The sequence below is a fragment of the Meles meles genome, chromosome 4 (assembly GCF_922984935.1).
Source record: "Meles meles chromosome 4, mMelMel3.1 paternal haplotype, whole genome shotgun sequence".
Lineage (NCBI taxonomy): Eukaryota > Metazoa > Chordata > Mammalia > Carnivora > Mustelidae > Meles > Meles meles.
In genome coordinates, this window is record NC_060069.1 from 76,449,915 (window position 1) to 76,471,408 (window position 21,494).

The following is a 21,494-nucleotide window of genomic DNA, read 5'->3' on the forward strand; positions in this document are numbered from 1 at the left end:
TTCTTGGCTCTGTCATTTCAGATGAGAAGCCCTAGCTTTCTGATTCTAGGTTACCCTGGCTACGACATGGGGACAATAAGAGTACCTATTCCACTGAGTTGTGAGAAATAAAGGAGTTATTCCTTATAAAATCACTTATCATAGTGCCTGTATGTCATATGCATTCCATGTACTCAGTGTCATCTACTACTATTTTTTCTTTAAGGGAGCTAGAACTTTGTTCATTCACACATTATTTGTCAGATATCTATTAAATGTATACTCTCTGCAAGGCAATTTGCAGGCTATAAAGTTACGGAAGGTCCGGGTCTTTTTCTAAAGAAGTAGATAGTCTAGCAGAAAGGAGAAGCTACATGTATTATAAACTGTGAGCACAAAGTGGCATTCATTTGGGAAGAAACTAGTACCTGTTCAGTGCTGTAGTCAGATGGAGGAGGAGCAATGATACCTGGTTGTGATGATCAGGGAGGAGTGAACAAAAAAGCGGGGCTTTGAACAGTGGGTAGGACTTCTGTGGGCAAGGATGTATGAGAACATTCCAGAAAGTGTGGTTAGCAGGCAAGGGCGTGAGCTCTGGAGTCAGTGTCCTGGGTCTCGGCTCTCGTCTCACCATTCACTAGCTGTGCGTCCTTGGGCACACATGCCTCTTTGAGGCTCTGCTTCCTCGGTTATAAAATGAGGGTAACGTTAACAGCCTCAGAAGGTAAGTGACGAGAAAGCATATGTAAAGAACTGGGCTTGGCTCCCGGCACAGAGTGAGCAAACAATAAATGGCAGCTGGTATCATTGCTATTGTTGGAAACAACAAAAGGAGTGAAGACAGAAGGACCAACATGCATTTGGCCCAGACTGGTCACAGTGTTATTGTGACGCTAAGCAGGACAGGAAACGGTCCCTGAAAGGAGGGCTTAAGGTCAGAGAAAATACACACAAAGGCAATAAAACCAATCACTGTCCCTTAAACCTTGCTATAAAATACACCCTTGACACAGGCTAGATTAACCTCCTTGGAGACAGTGTCCAAATCGGCTCTATAAAGCGTCCCTGGAGGGTGGGGGTGCAGGTGGGGGGTATGGCAGGAATGAGAAGAAAAGATAAAATGGGAATGCCATTTTAGAAGGGCACGCGGGATGCTAAAGTGACATTTCCAGGTATCATATGCACATCCTTGCCTGTGCTTCTGCGAGAGTAGGCTAACTGAATCTTAAGCCCAGGGTCACAGCAAGTTCATGGGGAAACAGTGTCTTTGTAAGTGAAGAAGCCAGAGTAGTGCTTGCCACTCATCAGAGCTTGACAGACTCCTAAAGCATCGTTTGTTCCATCCCACCAACAAAAACCCTGACTAAAGCTTTCATTAAAAATTATTCTGCATCTCAAGCAGATACTGAAGCAGTAGGTTTTAATAAATTTCAACACTTTTTGACTCAAGAGGAAGTCTCCTACTGTGAAAACTCAAATGTTGATTAGGTTCCCGGCAGAAGCTGACCTGTAGAGACCAAGAGTCAGCTGCAATTACCCTGGGCAGCAGGGGCCCGTTCTGGTTAGAGACCAGGGTACGTGAGCTCCCCTTGCACAGCTGGCATAGTGTGCAGAGCCTACGTGCTGTAGCTCTCAGTCTGGAGAGGGAGGGATCCCTCCTTTTCCGTGGGCAGAAAAGAATTCCCCAAAGTGAATCATGAAAATGTAATCAGCAACTGATAATCTTCCTTCAAGTCTTTGTCCTGATGTCACCTTAGTGAGGCCTGGAGTGACCACCTCCAATACTCCCCATTCCCTTGCCTGCTTTATGTCTCTTCATAATGGTTATCACTTTATAATATACTAGATAATTTCCTTATTTTACTTATTTATTGTTAATAGATGTCTACTCCATTCCCCATCCCATCCCAACTCCAAATGTAAGTTTGTATTCCTAGTCTCTAGATGTTGATAAAAATGAATGAAAAAGGGACACCCTGGCCCCTGCCACCCCACCAACCTCAGAATATTAACTTATGCCAGGCACTGAGCTAGAGGCTGGGAGTATAGGGAGGAACAAGACCAAGTTCCTGCCCTCAAAGAGCTCACAATCAGGAAGGCAGACCAGATAAAAGAGCCAAGTATGGTCATACATTGTGAAAGTTAACCCGGCAGGTTACCCACATAAGCTGTTGGGAAAATGAAGGGGCACCAACCTAGACTGGGGAAACCTTTGGTGCAGTGACAGAGAAGGCTTACCAAAAGGATGCCCTTAAACTGGGTCTTAAAGGACAAGTAATTGTTACCCACTGGCTGGTGGGGATGGTGCTCCCCAAGGCACAGAGCTAGAAGAAACATGGTTCGTTTGGGAAACGGCTACTTTAGTATGGCTGGAGGGAAACGGGTATGGTAAGCAGGAGCCCAGAGATCCCATTAGCCTTTTTGGGGGGGCTCTTCTGGAATCTTTGGCCATGAGGAAGGGCAAGTTCAGTGACCATTTGACAAGAAATGTCACAAAGTCAAGTCTCAGCTATGTCAGCAGCAGCCTCTGTGCTGATCTATGAATCACAAGTTAACCGAACATCGTATCCCCCACAGGCAATCCAAGCAAGCTGCCTGGTTCACCGAACAGGATGGAGGCCAGTACTTGGAGGCGTTCACAAGCTCACCAGCTCTCTTTATCCTTTTTCTCTCCTTCAGTTGGTAAGGCTTGTGATCATGAGACAGAGGAATGGCATTTCCATCCTTGTCACACAGGACCCCTCTTGAGTCACCCACATTGGCCACTGTGAGGTCCTTATCTGATAGGAGAGCGATCAGACACGTTGTACCTGAGAAACCAAAGAGAGAGGGGCACGTAAGAGGTCAGTGGTCTAGTGAGATTCGGCCATTTCCTGTTTTACTGGATTCTTCAGTCATTAAATCTGCTCCCGCTGGGTGAGAATTTAACTCCAGACCCTCCAGAGAATGACGGCTGTTCACTTCAACAACACTGATCAAATCTGACAGTCAATTTTCTTAACCATGTTAGGATGTTACTGAAATAGGCTAAGATAACATTATCATTTCCCCCAAATCATTTCTGTTTCTGCTAATCTTAATTTAAACACATATCACATTTAAAAGGATCAGGAGAGAATCAAAATCAGTTTGAAGGTTCTGACAATTGATATATGTTTGAATGATGCCTCATTTTTGTGGAGTCCCAGTTGAAAGTGGGGAGGAGAGGGGTCACATGGGCTCCTCAACCGGAGGGTCTGGAGGAGGCAGTAAATGACAGAAGCTAACAGCCCAATCCAATGGCACCGTGAGGAGCTGCCCATACAAACTTGCCTAGACAAAGTCTAACACAAAGACTGGTAGCCAAAAACTGGTCAGCTCCAGGGTGTGATGGGGGCAGCCTATAAAGGCAGAAGCAGAAAAACCTACAGTGATGACAGAAATGAGATCTAGGTAGATGGGAGGTGGGGTTACGGAAGTCGGAGTCAGAAGGGGAGCCAAGATGATGGCCTGCTCACCTGGAAATGATACAAGACATAAAAGGACAAGCTCTTTGCAAACCCTTCTTGAAATGAGAATGGATAAAAGCAAACAGGGATGGATAGTCTGGTCCACCTGGGGCCTGGCCTTCTCTCCTGCCTGGTGTCCTCTGTCTAGTTCTTCCCTTTCTCCCTCCTCCCTCCTGACAATGTCACTGAGTATGCAAATGCCTGCTGAAATGTACAAACCAGTAAGCTGTTGCTTCAAACTGTTAATACCTTTGTTGTGAAAACTATCCATCAACGTCTTCATTAATATTTCCCTCCTCATTTCAAAGGTCATATTCTATAACAGAATATAAACTGCGTCTAAACAGCTTTTTAGCCTTCACAGAACAATAAAGAAGACTGAATTCTTAAGTGGACATAAAGAATAAATACAGGTCAATATCAAGAGCAGGGAGAATGATTAGAATATTTAGAATATCTGGGTAATATTTTAGTTTAAAATTCCATTCTTATGCCTATTTAACTCAGAACTGCCTTGATCAGAAGTGGAAATGCATGAAATATTGGTTAACTCTGGATTTCTGATATGAAAAGCTTTGTGAAAGCAAAAAAAAAAAGAATAACCTTAGGGATTCCAAGCAAACTGCAAATATTTTACCTTTAAAAACACTGTAAAAATGAAAATGTAAACACAGAAACAATTCATACAATTAGAAAGCATTATTCTATTTTTGCTATTAGCTGCCTTTTGGTTTTCAACCATTCTCACTTTGTCCTCGAGCCACTGATTAGGTTAACTTGTCTAACACAGTCAGAGACTATAGGACACATTTGCAAAGTCTGAAGGTGAAATAGAAACTTTCTTGAATATTGCATGGCTTGTAGGTAGGGCATTCATAGACCTCTCCGAGCTGTCTCTTTGGCCCTCTTCACCTCTTTTCCTTCTTACTCTGCACACTCTGAGAGACCATGTTCGTGACCTTGGCCTCCACTACCACCTAAGCCTGTGCTGTGAGCCTGGTTGACCTTCCTGAGTCTGGATCAACTGGCATGGAGATGTTTTGATTTGCCTGCTGGGGATCCAGGGAAGGGCTCTGTGGCTGCCCTGTGAGAAGAGTGGGAGGAACCACCTGGCCCTGGGCCCTTTCCTCACCCCATTTCATCACAGCAGCTTTACACCGATCTGTTAGCTGTACTGAGCTGCCACAATAAGTCTTTTCTTAATAACAGAGGGAAGGGAGAGGTCATTCCTACAGCTAGAAAAAAACCCTGAAATGCAATCACATATGTGATTAAGAATCACTGAAGGCTTTTAAGCAGAATGGTGTCATGATGAGATATGTGTTCTAAAAGATCGTTTCCGTGGCAATATGGAAGATAAAGTGGAACCAGGGAGAAAGACAGAGATAATGAAGATCGGAATTAATGTAGTAAACAGAGATAGAGGGTAGGAGACAGTTTATTTAAAACCTGAAAGGAGAGGTCATAGAAAGTGAAGGAAATAAAGGAGAGGGAAACAAGGCTAGGGTAATGTTCTACATCTAGATGGGGGGGAATTGGGTGCTCCATAGACAAGGACTTCAGGGGATGTCTGCTTGGAGCTTCTGAGAGAGGCTTTCTCTCTCACTGAAGGAGACATAATGAAGAAAATGACCTACTTCTTTGGTGCAGTGTTGGCTCAGGTGTTTCCCAGAACTGTGGCAGCCATTTTGAATTATGAGGCGATATGCCTCAGGGTCAAGGCACTCTGCTGCCGGTAGAGATATGCCTGAGTCCCTAAGATATCACAGAACTGCTGCACCAGTCTGAAACAGACTTGTTCTGTGAGACATCAAATATCTTCACTGCTCATGGCTTTTTAGGTTGGATTTTTCTCTTCCATGTAGCATCCTAACTGGTTGAGGGGCTTATGGTACAATACGGGGGTCTATGGGCAGACTTTGAGTGACTGCTTTGCTTTACTCACATGTTGCTGCAAATACTTAAGACTCACGGCCTGCTAATTCCTTTGTCAAGGACACAATTCCATTGTGTCTGTGGGTAAAAAAATCTATCTCATGACGTGGATTTCAGAAGTTTACTGCTTTGAAACAGTGAGGACTGTCTCTGTTAGCACTAGACTCTTAGGCCTGGCCAAAATGGGTGAGGCCCAGATGGTGGAATGAGAGTTGCAGGCAGGTTTTAGGATCGCTGAAATGTCACTGTTCCCTCTCTGCAGAAACCTGCCTGTATTCTGGATGGAGGCCCGAGCATAGTCTTAAAAACAAAAACAAAAACAAAAAAAAAACCTGCTTTGTTGTAAGCAATTTATTGTTTGGATTTTGCAGTCGTGATTTGTGGTTGCAAGAGACAGTTTATAATGTAATCTTACTTTACTGAACAAACTACCTTGTTGCTGAAAGACTCCAGAGAAACATCGTCTCCAAGAGAAAATGGACAAAATCACCTTTTCTTTTGCTTGCGTGGGAAAAAAATACCTCCCCAAATTTTGGCTACAAGTTTTGATATAAAAGGTTTATTCCACAATAGTACTATTTATACCAGGTCTGACAATTATTACTTACCACCTCAGGCTGTTTCTATATTAACAATTTAATCTAGAAGAGAACATAATTGCAAATCTGGAAGATATCTTGGAAATTTAACGTATTAACCTCACTTGACAGATTAAAACAATGAAAAAAGCAAATTCATAGACTAGACTTTGATTTCCTAATCGAGTGAGGTCTGGCAAATTATTTAACCTTTAAGCCTCAGAAAATGGCACCACAATCCCGTTACTCAAGCTAGGAGTCACCTCTGTTTTTCTTGTTTCTTCCCCCCCCCCCCCCCATTCCTGACATTCACTCCCTCATTAAGTTCTGCCACTCTTACTTCTAAGGTACATCTTAAACCCTGCCAGCACTCTTGTTCTCATTGCATTGACTCTGGTCCAAGCCACTGTCCTTTCTAAGTGCTGCTATTTCAGCAGTCAGGTGAAAAAGAGTGGTGGCTAGGTCCTGCATGGTCTGGCCGCCACCCGAACTGTCCAATGTCATATCATATCATACTACTCTTTCCCTTGCTTTCCCTCCCTTCTGCTGCCCAAACATGCCAATACTTTTGCTGTCTTCTGTTCCCTCTGCCTAGTATATTTCCCTTCTTTGACACTGGCTGACTAATGCATATGGGATGTCTTAGGACGAGGGTGACATCATCAGACATATCTTCTCTGATGGGTGTGGATCTTATCTCCTCTTTACTTCCCCCATTGCCCTCATAACACACAACTGTGCAAATATCTTGCATATTTATTTAAGCAATTTAATTAATGTCACTCTTGCCCCACATAATATAAACTTCACAAGGGTAAAAACATTGCTTGCTTTCCCTACTATAATGCTGAAGCCTAGAACATGGCAGTTACTCAATATTTGAGGAATAAACAAATTAATAGATGAATGAATAAATAATCACACACTGTCTCTTTCATTCTGATCTGACATAATGCTAAGCTCCTCCTGACTTGCTCTAAACATGTCCACCTAGGTCACTAATACAATGCACACCACCTTCCTGATGCTGCCACATCAGGGAGACGCTCAACTATAGCAAAATACATTTCACACATGGATTGAAACATGAGGACTGTCCTGTACAGGTATAACCACGTTCAGGGCACACTGCCCATAATTAGAAAGAGCTTCCTGCCCAGGCGTGTGACGGGTTCTTCCCTCAGGCCCAGGCTTCTGGTCCAATGGAAATGAAACATGGGTAGGGCTTCTATAGTCACCACACCCTCCAAAGCCGTGGCACCTTGTGAGTGATGGAAGTGCCTCATGGTAGTCATTCCACGTACATTCCGTGTCTGCTTCTAACCTCAATTTATACGTGAGCAAGTCAGGTTTCATGTTGTCCTGTTAATTCTTGTCTTCTTTAGGGAAAACCCACAAATGCAAATTAGTCATTAGTCTATTCCTCTATACCAGCAATCCTGCCTCTGATTTAATTTCTGGGAGGCAGACAAAGTAAAGGCACACAAGAAAATCTCTTCTAGACTTATCTAAATATTCTAGTTGGGTAATATTGGGCACTTCATTCCCTTGGTGAGTTGAATTTGAGAAAATGTAAATCCCTTTTTGTTCTTTTAAGTGGATTCACATCTAGCGTGGAACTCATGACCCTGAAATTAAGACCTGGACTGAGATCAAGAGCTTGACACTTGACTGAGACACGGGGGCATCCCGAGAAAAATGTAAATCCTACTGGAGGTTAAGTAACTTGGGTTAGTTCGGGCATCTTTGGAAACCCTAGTTATCAATATTTTTAAAACTTAGTTTAATTAATAGCAAAGTGGTAATAACAATTTGCTCAGCGCTATAAACACCACTGAGTGGCTCACAAACACGCTTGTAGTTGGTTTCCTGACTCGTCAGGGTGGCTGAGGGGCAGGCCTTACTCCTCTCTTTGAGCAGATAGGAAAATGGGGCTCAGAGACTTTCAGAGTCTTATCCAGGGTGACACTGCTCAAGGCATATGTACTGAGTGACTAAGTGACTAAAAAACCTGGCGTCCAGAGTGATAACTCTAGTAATAACAATAGACCTTACAACTGAAAATTTTCATTATAATGCCTAACACTTAAATTACATTGTGTAAGTTCATCTGTATTACCCTTTGAGATCAGGCATAGCTGTCCCCATTTTCCAGATGGGGAACTAGGTCTCAGGTAGGATAACAAGCCGGCCAGGTCACATACCTGGACCGTCTGACTCCACTGTTAACAATCAGCATCTCTTCTTGTTCAAAGCTGTTCTCCTACTCCCAGAAGTAAAGATTTCCATGACCTGTTTCTACATTTCTGTTTCGAATAGTCTCCATCAACTCATCCCCTTTTACAGTGTATACCTTGGTGCAAGTCACAGGAAAGTTTGTGAATCAGGAAAAAATTTGATTATGTGATATGAAGTTCCTGTAATAGAACTGGGGCTGTATTCACTTAAATGAAGCTGGCACAGTGAAAATTCTCAATAACAAGCAATCAGAAGGAAGCCAAAGCTGTCCGAAATTAAAAACAAGTGGCTGGAAAACAGATAATCATATCAAAAAATGGGCAGAAGATATGAACAGACACTTCTCCAACGAAGACATACAAATGGCTATCAGACACATGAAAAAATGTTCATCATCACTAGCCATCAGGGAGATTCAAATTAAAACCACATTGAGATACCACCTGACACCAGTTAGAATGGCCAAAATTAGCAAGACAGGAAACAACGTGTGTTGGAGAGGATGTGGAGAAAGGGGAACCCTCTTATACTGTTGGTGGGAATGCAAGTTAGTGCAGCCACTTTGGAGAACAGTGTGGAGACTCCTGAAGAAATTAAGAATAGAGCTTCCCTATGACCCTGCAATTGCACTGCTGGGTATTTACCCCAAAGATACAGATGTAGTGAAAAGAAGGGCCATCTGTACCCCAATGTTTATTGCAGCAATGGCTACGGTTGCCAAACTGTGGGAAGAACCAAGATGCCCTTCAGCGGATGAATGGATAAGGAAGATGTGGTACATATACACGATGGAGTATTATGCCTCCATCAGAAAGGATGAATACCCAACTTTTGTAGCAACATGGACGGGACTGGAAGAAATTATGCTGAGCGAAATAAGTCAAGCAGAGAGAGTCAAGTATCATATGGTCTCACTTATTTGTGGAGCATAACAAATAACACGGAGGACATGGGGAGATGGAGAGGAGAGGGATTGAGGGAAACTGGAAGGGGAGATGAACCATGAGAGACTATGGACTCTGAAAAACAACCAGAGGGTTTTGAAGGGGTTGGGGGGGTGGGAGGTTGAGGAACCAGGTGGTGGGTAATAGGGAGGGCACGTACTGCATGGAGCACTGGGTGTGATGCCAAAACAATGAACACTGTTATGCTGTAAATAAACAACAACAACAACAAAAACAAAAAACAAACAAGTGGCTGGGATGAGTTGACCTCTAGGTCCTTTTCAACTTTAGTATTCTGCTGCTCTTGAACTGGAACTAAAAACTCCATTGCCTCCAGGGAAGTAGGCCAGGTGTAAGAAATAGCTCGTGGCCCTCTTGGAGAAGCTTTATACTCCTATCCTCCTATCCTTCTGAAGGGTTTTCTACTCTCAGAGAGGGCCGGCAGGAGAATAAGGCACAAGGAACCTCAGGTGTCGATGTCAGGTGCACAACACGGAATGTGCGTGGGGTTTGCAGGGAACACACGCGAAGAGGGCAGCAGGTCCTCAGCAGTGAAGGTCACTGCCATGTGAGAATGCACGCCCCTTGTGAACAGTTCTTCAGATTTTTTTTTTAAGATTTTATTTATTTATTTGACAGACAGAGATCACAGGTAGGCAGAGGCAGGCAGAGAGAGAGGAGGAAGCAGGCTCCCCACTGAGCAGAGAGCCCGAGTAGGGCTCCATCCCAGGACCCTGAGATCATGACCTGAGCCGAAGGCAGAGGCTCAACCCACTGAGCCACCCAGGCGCCCCCAGTTCTTCAGATTTTTAAAACAAGTTTATTTATTTAAATAATCTCTACACCCAATATGGGGCTCAAGCTCACAACCCTGAGATCAAGAATCACATGCCCCTTTGAGCCAGCCAGGAGCCCCTTTCTTCAGATTTTTTAAGGGAAACCATTATTATGTGAACTCTTCTGATTTTTAAGATATTTATTTATTTATTTATTTGACTCACAAGCAGGTAGAGAGGCAGACAGAAAGAGAGGGGGAAGCAGGCTCCCTGCTGAGCAAGAGAGCCTGATGCGGGCCTTGATCCCAGGACCCTGAGCCACCCAGGCGCCTGAACTCTCCTGATTTTTAAATGTTGGCAGCTTTTATTTTAAAAACCAACCAACCAACCAACCAACCAACCAACCAACCAACCAAAAAAAAAAACCAGTGTAAGCCAAACAAAAGGCAATTGTGGTCAAAAGAGTCTTTGACTCATTAGACTAATACCCTCTTTTTGGGCCATGATGATGCCTTCCTTATTCATTGGTGTATATATATTTTTTAAAATCAGAAAGTCCTTTAAAAGAAGGTGTTTCTTGTAACGCTTATTGTAGTATTCCATAATTGTGCTCTGTACACTGCACAGACCCCAAACGCTAAGGGCAATATTAAGTACTGAGGGGACATGAGATGTTTTCACTGTACGTACTGATGGGAGCATCAGTATGACTCAAACTTTGGACTTCGTAAATATATATATTCTAACCACATAAATATTCATACACTTATTTTAAAAATGTATTAAAAAATATATATACATATATATGTATATATATGTATATATGTATATAGGCAGGGTTATCTAGGTAATGAGATTTTAGACTACATTGTTTTCTTGATGCTTTTCTGTATTAAGATGAACACGATGTGTCATTGAAAACCAAAAGGTATTCACAACACTTCCGGAGCAGATCCTCTGCGTAAAGAAAGTATGCAAGACATAAAACAGGAAAAGCAGAGTTGACAATCTTGGGATAGGTGGAAGCAAATCCCAGGAGAATAGCAGTGACCATGGTGACAGTAGCACTGCCCACAGACAGTTCAAGTTTAGATTAAAATTCTACCACCAGTGACTATCCATCAATGAGTCAGTGACAGACAAGCAAGCCTCAGCTGCCTTTGGGTCCCGCACCTTACCCACCTCCTGCCCAATAGCCTCACCTTATCTCTAGCAGAGCTACCTTCAACTTCTACTCAGAGCAGAACTCCTTGCCCTGGTGCCAATCAAAGCACATTACCCTCTATCCTTTGCGCTCTCCACCCCCACTTTCTGTATGCCCACAGCTGTGATCTAAAAATTGGAGTCATGAGGGGCACCTGGGTGGCACAGTCAGTTAAGTATCTGACTCCTGGTTTCAGCTCTGGTTGTGATCTCAAGGTTGTGAGATGGAGCCCCATGTCGGGCTCTGCTCAGCGTGGAGTCTGCCGAAGCCTCTCTCTCCCTGGGGCTCCTGGGTGGCTCAGCCGGTGAAGCATCTGCCTTGGGCTCAGGTCATGATCTCAGGGTCCTAGATTGGAGCTTCACATCATCTCTTGCTTAGCAGGTATCCCGCTTCTCTGTCTGCTTCTGTCTCGTGCCCACTCATGCTTGCTGTCTCTCTAATAAATAAATAAAATCTTTAAAAAAAAAAAAGGCTCTCTCTCCCTCTGTACCCCCTCACATGCTCTCTCTCTGTAAAATAAATAAAAAATCTTTAAAAAAAGATAAAAATTGGGGTCATGAGAATCCTTATTTTCTAAAACTCACCTTGCCACAACATTTTCTTATTCGAGAGACATTGTATTTTTATTTTTTCTTCAAGTGCGAATAGAGGCTGGGCAGAATGGGGGAAAACCAGGTAGAATGAACATGGTTTAGGAGCCTTGCTTCATAATGCTCCAGGACATGCTCCCACACAATGCCACATAGTGACTCCCCTCTGTGACATCAAGTCTTTTGTAAAAGTAAAAGAGCCATTTTTTTCTTTAGGGAGCAAGAGATTGGGGGTGGGGTAGAGAAGAGGTCACCAGCAGTAGGGAAGGGGAGGGGAAGAAGGGGACATACACACACACACACAGGTGCATGAGAGAGAGGATTTCAGTGAAGGTGTTAACCGCTTAAAGGCCATTCAATGTATGCAGCATAGGAAAACCAACACATTTATAGGATGAGGAGAAACAGGTTTATCTTGTAAATTTTTGACAATGAATGTTAGCTCAGTAACACAATTCCAGAGCCTAGATGACATGAGGGCGCAGTGACTGACAGAAATTTATTGGTAAGCACCATATTGGAAAAAGAGCAGGGAAGGCAGTCATGAATGATAAGATCACTGTCAATGGCAACTTTCAGCCTCCACCTCCCACAGCCACCACTGTGGGGGGCCCAGAAACACAGATAAAGTGCCAGGAGTTTGTAGATAAGACTCCCCAGCCTCCATCCCTGTCTGCGTAACCTTAAAGTCTGACCTGCCCCGAGCTTGTTCTCCGGTCATTCTTGTAACTATTAATGCCACAGCAGAGACAGACCTGTCAAGGCCCGTCTGTTGTCTGGAAAACTAGAGTGAGCGCTAATCTTGCCTTCTTTATTCCTGTTCTCTCATCTACTGCCTGAGTCCTCGTAGTCCCGGCTCTCAACTCCCTCAGACCAAGGCCCTCTTCACAGTTGTGTTAATGCACATAGCTGGGCCGGGAGAATCACCATTCATTCGGCTAACTCCATGCTCAAAGTTACTGAATTAATACTAATTAATGACTCATAGTAAAAATCAAGAGTTCCACTGTTATGAGTCTTATAGCAGTAATGAGCCTGGAAGTTATTTTGCGCCCTGAGAACCGGGAGTAGGAGGTGTTTGGAAAGACATCTATGTGTGTAGAGCCAAGGGCTGAGAACTACCACATACTGACCATTTACTGTGAGTTGGGCTCTGTGCCCAGTCCTTGGTATATATAATTTCTTTAATCTTAACAGCCTATGAAGTACCATTATGTCCATTTTGCAGATGATAAAACAGATTAAGGGATTAGATCAAGGTCCCACAGCTAGCAAGTGGCAGCACTCAACCAGTGCGTTGGCAGAGAGTCTGTTGCTTTCAACCTTGAGGCAAGCTGTCACTAGCCCATGTTTAATATTTTGTGTAAAGGAGAAAGATGTATTTCTTCCCTGAAACATTTTACCACCATCCCCATAAAATCACTAAAATACATATTCCGGTTGAGAATGACCACAGCGTGAATGGTACCTCTTAGAGCCATGGAGTCAAACCTACATGACGACATGGGGAACCCTGCTTCTAGGCCATATCCTGCTCCCACCCATCCTGGGAAGAGAGCCAGTACAGGAGAAGGCCACGCAATGAGGAATTCCAGCAGAAGGGCACATGAGAGGTTTTCTGCTTCACAGAGACTGGTAGGATCCCCAAAGACAACCTGAAGAATGAAATATCGTTAGCAACAACTCTAAGGCCACATGTGGGTGTTACTGAGGATACATCAAGGACTTTTTCACTCAGGATCTGAAGTACTAGTATGAAAAGAAGTCATGTTTAGCTTTTGAGCTTTAAAGAGACTATGGAAACTCATAAGGAAACAGTATTCTCAAGAGAAAAATCTTTTTGAGTATCCATCAGCCCAGGTTCTGGACTAAACCAGAGGCATATGAAGATGGAGCAAACAGCAAGCTTTCCTGCCCATGAGTCCTCCCTTCCTGCCACCACCCCCACCACTAAGGATGGCCGAGTGGTGGGGGAGGGGAGGATGGCTGGGAGACAAGGAAGAAAACAGGAGGGAGTCTTTGATGTGTGGGTCTCCAAGAATCATGTGGAGCTTGAAGCACAGACAACCTAGACCTTGCTTTCCGGGTACAGCCCAAGGAATCATAATCCTTTGTCCCAGTATGGAGATACAAAGGTTGAATGAGCTCATGTAGGCAGCCTCGTGTGAAGCAGACAGAACCACTGAGAAGTGTTGGGCTTCCCCTGAGGGAGGAATGTCAACTCTTGGGGCTTCAGAGCTGGGATGAGTGGGCCTTCCAACCACAGGTTCTGGAGACCATGGGTCATCCCAGCAGATACCAGGACAGTAACAACATTTAGACACTCAGATCACCCCTAGGGAAGAAGGGGAAGGAAACATGAACTTAATATAAGAACCTGAGAAAAATCAGGAAATTATGGAGTATACTTGGAACTAAATAGAGCAAGATTTTAGTATCAGACCCAATATGGATTCAAAATCCAAGTTATATTCAGTCCTAGAGAGAGAAATGAAGTTACATCTTTATACGTTTATCTTGTAGCTGTGCAGTGTGTGTGGTTGGATAGACAGAGGATAGGTATCTCATGTCTATTGCACATTACACATCTTAAATTTTACGTTGGCCTAGAAATTACAAAATTTAACTTAAAAAATACTATAACCAGTACCAACAATGTTTGATAACCAAATGTGACTTCCTTGTCACCTAGTCAGTTATCACACATCCATTACTGAGGAATTCTAGCTGGAAACAGTCTCCAAAGCCGAGTTTGCCCTCGAGAAGCATGCCATTGGCAGGTTCTGCAGTTACACAGAAATTATTTCCAAATGATCTCTTCCATCCAAATACAACATAGTCACTGATATCCCCATTTAAAGGGGCAAAATAAAGGCTGTATAATTATGTTCATTTAGAACAAATAAATAAAACCAAATCAGATTTGGGGCCAATTTGATCCCATACTTATTAACTTTCCAGCTTGCTTTGGGTTCAGTGGACTATGAAACTGACCCTGAAGCTGTCTCCAGGCAAGCCGCTATCCCAGAGATCTGCTAAAATCCTTCTGGCCCCTCTGGGTGCATACCAAAAAGTGATATGCCACCTATGCCTCCACAACTGGGACAATACTAAGTGCCTGGGTGGCGCAATCAGTTGAGTGACCCTGATTCTTCGTTTTGGCTCAGGTTATGATCTCTGGATTGTGAGATCGAGTCCAATGTTGGGCTTCATGCTCAGCATGGAGCCTACTTGGGATTCTCATTCCCTCTCCCTCTGCCCCTCCACCCTGCTCTCTTTCTCTAAAATAAAAAAATCTTAAAACAAAACAAAACAAAACAAAAAAACAGGAAAACGTAACCATGTTTCTTTGTGAAAATGACCCTCTTTCTCATAGATCTATCTCCTGTACCTAATAATAATATAAGATTGTGTATGTGCGCATGCTAAATAGTTTTATGTTCTTTGTTTCTTATTCAGTGCCTTCGGCATGCAAATTACTAGGCTTGATGCTGGAACAATAAAGATAAACAAGATACAGCCCTTAATCCCACGGAATTTATTGCCTAATGACCAGATGGAAACAGACCTGAGAATCCAGCCTGGCGAATGCTTTGACAGTGCTAGGAAAGCCTGGTGTGCAAACGGGAGTGACGGCAGAGAGGGCGCTTGGCTCAGTTTAGGGAGATAGTAGGTGGGGGGGAGCAATCCAGGGAGGACGATGGGGAGCAAATGAGACCATAGCTCTCTCTCTCTCTTTTTTAAAAGATTTTATTTATTTGAGAGAGAGAGAGAGAGAGCACGAGAGAAAGCATGAATGGGGTCGGGGGCAGAGGGAGAGGGAGGAACAGACTCCCAGCTGGGCAGGGAGTTTGACATGGGGCTCGATCCCAGGACCTTGAGACACGACCTGAGCAGAAGGCAGACACTTAGCTGAATGAGCCACCCAGGTGCCCTGACCATAGCCCTCTCTTGAACATGTAGCAGGGTAATGAATTTGTACTGTCAAAAGAAAGAGGTTAAAAAAAAAAAAAAAGGATCTGTAGAATAAAAATGCATGAAAGGAACAGCTTTCTAAAGGGGATTTCTTCATATTTCATTTTTTGAAACAAAGAACAGAATAAACATTTGTTTATACTCTTTGATACAATAATGCCAATTCTTCAATTTTATCCTAAGAAAATCAGGGATGTGGGAGGTACCTGGGTGGTTCAGTCAGTTAGGCACCTGCCTTGGGCTCAGGTCATGATCTTGGAGTCCAAGGATCAAGTTCCGAATCAGGCTCCCTGCTCAGCAGGAAGTCTCCTTTTCCCTTCTCCGATTAGATGCTACTGCCTAGAAAGGGAGAAGGGATGACCACTGAGGGTGGAGGGCAGCAGGAACAGGTTGATGGTGACATAATTGTTGCACAAGGACCCTCAACCAGGGAAAGCCAGTTCTCTAAGGCAGCCAGGTGGTTCCCGCTACAGGCCGAGGCTGACTGGGTGTCACATTACAGAACGGGAGGCTGAAGGAAGGTTAGGGGAGAGAGCAGGAGACAAAAGAGGAGGAGTTACAGGATGCCAGAATTTCAAGTCACAAAAGAAAATGAAAGTCATGAGCTCTACAAGCTACAATGGGCCAGGCACTTTGCTTGCTGCTCATATGTACTTGAACTGGTTTAGTCTGAAAAAAATCCTGCAAGGTATATATCATCATCATCATCCCTCCATTGTACAGATTTGGAACAAGAGGCTCACCAAGGTCACATAAGCTTTTGAGTGGATGAGCTGTAATTTGAACCCAGGTCTGACAGCATCCATCAAGTTTCTAAAATTTTCTCTAAGATGCAGAACTTTCTCAGGAGTGTGGCAAGGAAGCAGTCAGTCTGGGCAGCAAATAGCTTTATTTAAGGATTCTCTAAAGCTTGTATATGTTTCTACTGAAAACCAATACAGAACAACATATAAACTAGATATTCAAAGAAAACTTTTTGGTAAAGTGTACCAACGCTGTATAAAAAAAAACTTTTTTTAACTGTTATTAAATACATGGCTGAGCTGGAAAATGAGGATGTGGTTTTCCTGGAGGGAAGGAAGAAAAATAAAATGAAATCCCCAAAGCATAAGTGAAGGAAAAGGGCTGGTCAGTTTGGAAACATTGCTGGACACACACGGTCTCTCATATCCTTGAGACAAAGGCATTTAGAATGTAATGTTTCCAGTGCAGCAGATGGAGGGCTGGATAGTATTCAGAGTTTGTGAAGTGATATCAAATACTTCTGATAATCTTGAGTGACATTATTAATTTCCATTTATTAAATGAGGCAACAGGCTCAGGAACTAAGACCAGCAGCTGGTTTGCAAGGGGACCAGAACTTAAGCTGCATTTCAGTGACTCCATCTGGTACTCTGGGCACCTCCTCAGAACTGGGGCATATTCCTGGCTGCTAGCATGGGCCTCTGTTGAACCTAAAAGCTCCGTTTTCCAAGTGTGAAAAGAAAGCCTCAGCAGTTAAGGGCCCAAGAGCTGAAATTGACACTTAGGGAACGAGCCTCAGGAACATGAGTGATCAACGAGCTGGCCAGGTCAGGTAAGAAGGAAGAGATTCTATAAAGAAAAAGGGAACACTGTGCTTTAAGTAGGTCTAAATCCCCCCCTTGAGCCGTAACTTCTTATATGTGAACTGCTGGCAACATCTTTTGAACTGAAAATCAGAATAGCTCAAGGGGGACCCTGTCCGTTTATTTGCACTCTACTCCCAGCACCCCCCAAAAGCCCTCCCTCTGCACTTCACAAGAGGTGAAGTTTCACACATCCCCATCGCTCCCTTAGATCCATTCCAAGCTGAACTGGCTTCTTCTGAAGGCAGTTTCTTCACCTGTCACCCAGTCTGTGTTCCAGGCCAGTGTAATGAAGCCAACCTCTGGCTTGAACAGAAAACAAGGTTTTTAAACACGAAGTATGATTCATATAATTGAATTTTGTTTAGAGCCCCACAGGGGGAATTTTTCTCTTCACCTACTTCACTTCTTGGAGTTCCTGAATAGGCAAAATGTTTGCAGGAGGCTCACTCATGCAGAGCTCATCCTGGCCCACAGACAGCACAAAACTGCCAGGCAGCAGGGGTGTGGGGTGGGAGGGCACCCAGCGTATGGTTTCCCACATTGGTCTGGCCTCATACAGCCCCTGAAGGACCCATAAACTCCAGGGTGGCCTCTTCTCTGACTTGCTGAGTTTCTGCTGCTCTGGCTGAGCTTACAAATGATGCGTATAGAGCCTCTGAACTCATCTGCGAGCTAGCCTGGAGGCTGAAGTTATTCATTCATTTAGCAAGCTTTTCACTGGCACTTTCTGTTATAAATAGCTTCAGATATACTGTCACTCCTTGCCAGGCATTGTGATAGGACTGGGGACTCAAATACAAAAGATGTGGTGAAGAAGTCACAGTTTAGTGGGGTGCCAGAGAGGAGAGAATGGAAAAACAATTCTCTTTCATTTGAGGTTGAGAGAGGTGAGCACAGCAACCTGCTTGCAGTGGTTTGAGAAGAAGATATTTGAGCTGAGTTTTGATGGATGAATAGGAGTTAGTGGGAAAATTTGGTGGGGCTCAGACCATATGTGTACATGTATGTGTGTGTATGTGTGGGGGGGGAGTAGGGATAAAGGAAGTGAATGAAAGGGGATCTTTTTTCCTTTTCTATACTCGAGAAAGATTTTTCAAATATTCTTTTCATGTGATGATGACTTGGACATCTGAGTTAACATGAGTCCAAATATATGTCAAATCTTAATATGGAAATTAGTGACATTAAGAAATGTCAAAGCTCTTAAAAATCACCAAGTTGTAAATATGAATATGGACCCACAAGCAATTTAAGAAAATTGTGTTTAGAAAGAAAACATGATAAAGAAGCAAATTCCCGGCCTGACTTTAGAATGTTCACAAATCATCCATATGGAATTTTCTGTGATTACCTAATTAATAGTAAAAGCTTTGACCATATGCTGTAGTGCCCAATTTCCACATTGGAGACAGTAAATTACCGTACTGGATTTTCTTTTGCTCTATTTTCAGTTTACGTGTTTAACCTTCTAAAGAGCTTTTGCTTGTTTGCAAATTTAAATGAATATACAATGGGAAATTCCCAGTCTTTGGGATCTTAAATTAAAAGCACATGTTATATCAGTCCTTTGTTATGATGGCTGACTGACATTCAGTTGAGGAGTTTTAATAAAGGGAGGGAGGAGTGTCTTAGCATTATTTAAGAATTAAATTTCTAAGGCTATAATTTAGAAATAATTATAAAACTATGTATTGTACTGAAAGTTTCTGATTACAAAACACTGAACTGTCACTCCATGAAAGAAATAATATAAAGAAGAAAGTGAAGGGTTATCCAGAGATAAAAGAACGTATTTCACTAAACATCAAGGAACCGGCCAGCTAATACTTTTCAAAACATGATCACAAACTCTAGCAAACTCTTATGGCCTTCCAGAGCGTACACAAATGGAATAGTTCAACCTAGACCCAAACCTGGTAGATTTATACCTAGTTTCCAAAGGGAGTATTGGATGCCTGAGATTTAGGACCACCTTTCTGGAAGTCAACCTTTTTTTTTTTTTTTTTTAAGATTTTATTTATTTATTTAACAGAGAGAGAGAGATCACAAGTAGGCAGAGAGGCAGAAAGAGAGAGGGGGAAGCAGGCTCCCCGCTGAGCAGAGAGCCCAATGCAGGGCTCAATCCCAGGACCCTGAGATCATGACCTGAGACGAAGGCAGAGGCTTAACCCACTGAGCCACCCAGGTGCCCCTCTGGAAGTCAACTTTTAAAGATCCAAAGACTTGCAGAAACCATATTTTAGAATCTATATTGGAGAAGTTTATTTAATTCAGACTCCAGATGGAAAGCAGTTTCACTCAATGCCTTCTACCTAAATTTGCCAAATGGTGCACATTATGTATAATAATTTTAAAATATGATAAGGTATGAGCTTCATACAATTCTAAGAGAAACTGAACCTTGGAAGTCCAGTACTAAGATAGCTTCACATGGAAAAAATACATGCTTCCTCCTTACTGCTTCCCCATTTAGTTACCCAGCTTTGTAACAGGGCAGAGCACCAAGAACCTGGATCATTTTTCCAGAGGGAGTCTCTGGGGCTGGCTCTTCCTTGAGTGATCAGAGGCAGAACCACTGAAGAATATGGAAGATTTTTCACATGATTGTCAGGCTAATAACTAAAGAGGAGAGACTGAATTATAATATGCACCAAGAAGATGTACTTATGATAAAGAATGAAAAGGTGTCAGGCAGAGTCAATTTTGCTTTTAAAAGAAAAATAAAACTCTTAGCCACACTTATTGTTATATACAAATTATAACTGGCCTTCTGCTATAAATTATGTGAGGCAGTGTGAATTAGCCTATTGCTGAAGAGATGGATACAAGATAGATTCATTCATCATCATGACTGCAGCTTAAAACACTTATTATTTCACACAGCTTCTGAAGGAATCCAAGAATGGTCTAGCTCGGTGGTTGGGATTCAGAGCTTCTCATGAATTTGCAGTCAAGCTGTCAGTTGCCTGGGGCTCAATGAGGGGAGGGTACTCTTCCAAGCTCATTCACATGGCTTTTGGCAGGCTACAAGTCCTCACTTTGTGGGTCTTGCCAATGGTGGCCCAAGTGTCCTCATGACATGGCAGCTGACTTCCCACTCCCCAGGCTACCTCATGATGACACCTGACTTCCCTCAGAGCAAGTGATTCAAGAAACAAAGGGAGAATACAAGAGACACCCAAGACAGAAACCACAGTCTTTTTATAATCTATTATCAGACATGACGTCCGGTCATTCCACCATCTCCGGTCACTAGAAGGGACTTACAAAGTCCAGCCCACACTCAAAAAGGAGATAAATTAAGCTCCACCTCCTGAGGGAACAAGCATCAAGGAATATGCGGGCATATCTTTAAAACCATCACTGTAAATGTTTGCTAATGGTTACCATTATCAGAAAATAAAAATCTAAACTAGCAAAGCATAGACCAGAATATGAAGAATTATTTTTAAAGGATTTTTACCTTTAGGATTAAAGGACTTCCTTTAGGATTAAAAAGTGAGGGACTTCTAGAGAACTAATCCTCATCAGATCAAGAAATAGAGTCACATAAGGATGCCTGGGTGGCTCAGTTGGTTAAGCACCTGCCTTTGGCTCAGGTCATGATCTCAGGGTCCTGGGATGGAGCCCCATATCAGGCTCCTTGCTCAGCAGGGAGTCTACTTCTCCCTCTTCCCCTGCCCCCCCCTTCCTGTGTGTGCTCTCTTTCTCTCTCTCTCAAATAAATAAACAAAATCTTAAAAAAAAAAAAAAGAAATACAGTCACATGGGATTTCACAGAAGCCACTTACATTCTTGGCAGGGAAAATGGACTTGTCACATACTTTTTTAGATTTAATGGGAATCTCTTAAAATCCTGGATCTCTGCTCTGAAAGAACCCTTGAATTTCCAGCATTAAACACAAGTAGAATGCCCTGACTGGTGACCAATGGTAACATGAATAAAGAGGGAAAAAAAAAAACCCAGATAAACATGAAGGAATGCTTGCTATGGAACAAAAACTCCCTCACAGCTCTGTAATGTCTTGCACAGCACCTGGCTTGGCTTCATCAAACTGTACGACTATTTATGTAAAATTCACTATTTACCCAGAGAGAATAAAAACAGCTCACATTTATTGAGCACTACTCTGTACCAAGCATTGCTCTTAAGTACTGGATACACGTTAATTCACAT

At 43.0% G+C, this 21,494-nt stretch overlaps 1 protein-coding gene across 1 annotated transcript in view; it reads right to left on the minus strand.

Annotated features, from left to right (window-relative positions):
• Positions 1 to 21,494, minus strand: part of PPM1L (protein phosphatase, Mg2+/Mn2+ dependent 1L) — a 291,645-nt gene that overhangs the window by 6,860 nt on the left and 263,291 nt on the right. The window contains exon 3 of the mRNA XM_046002401.1: positions 2,628 to 2,789. Within this exon, the coding sequence (XP_045858357.1) occupies positions 2,628 to 2,789 (162 nt within the window). The remainder of the gene's footprint in view (positions 1 to 2,627; positions 2,790 to 21,494) is intronic.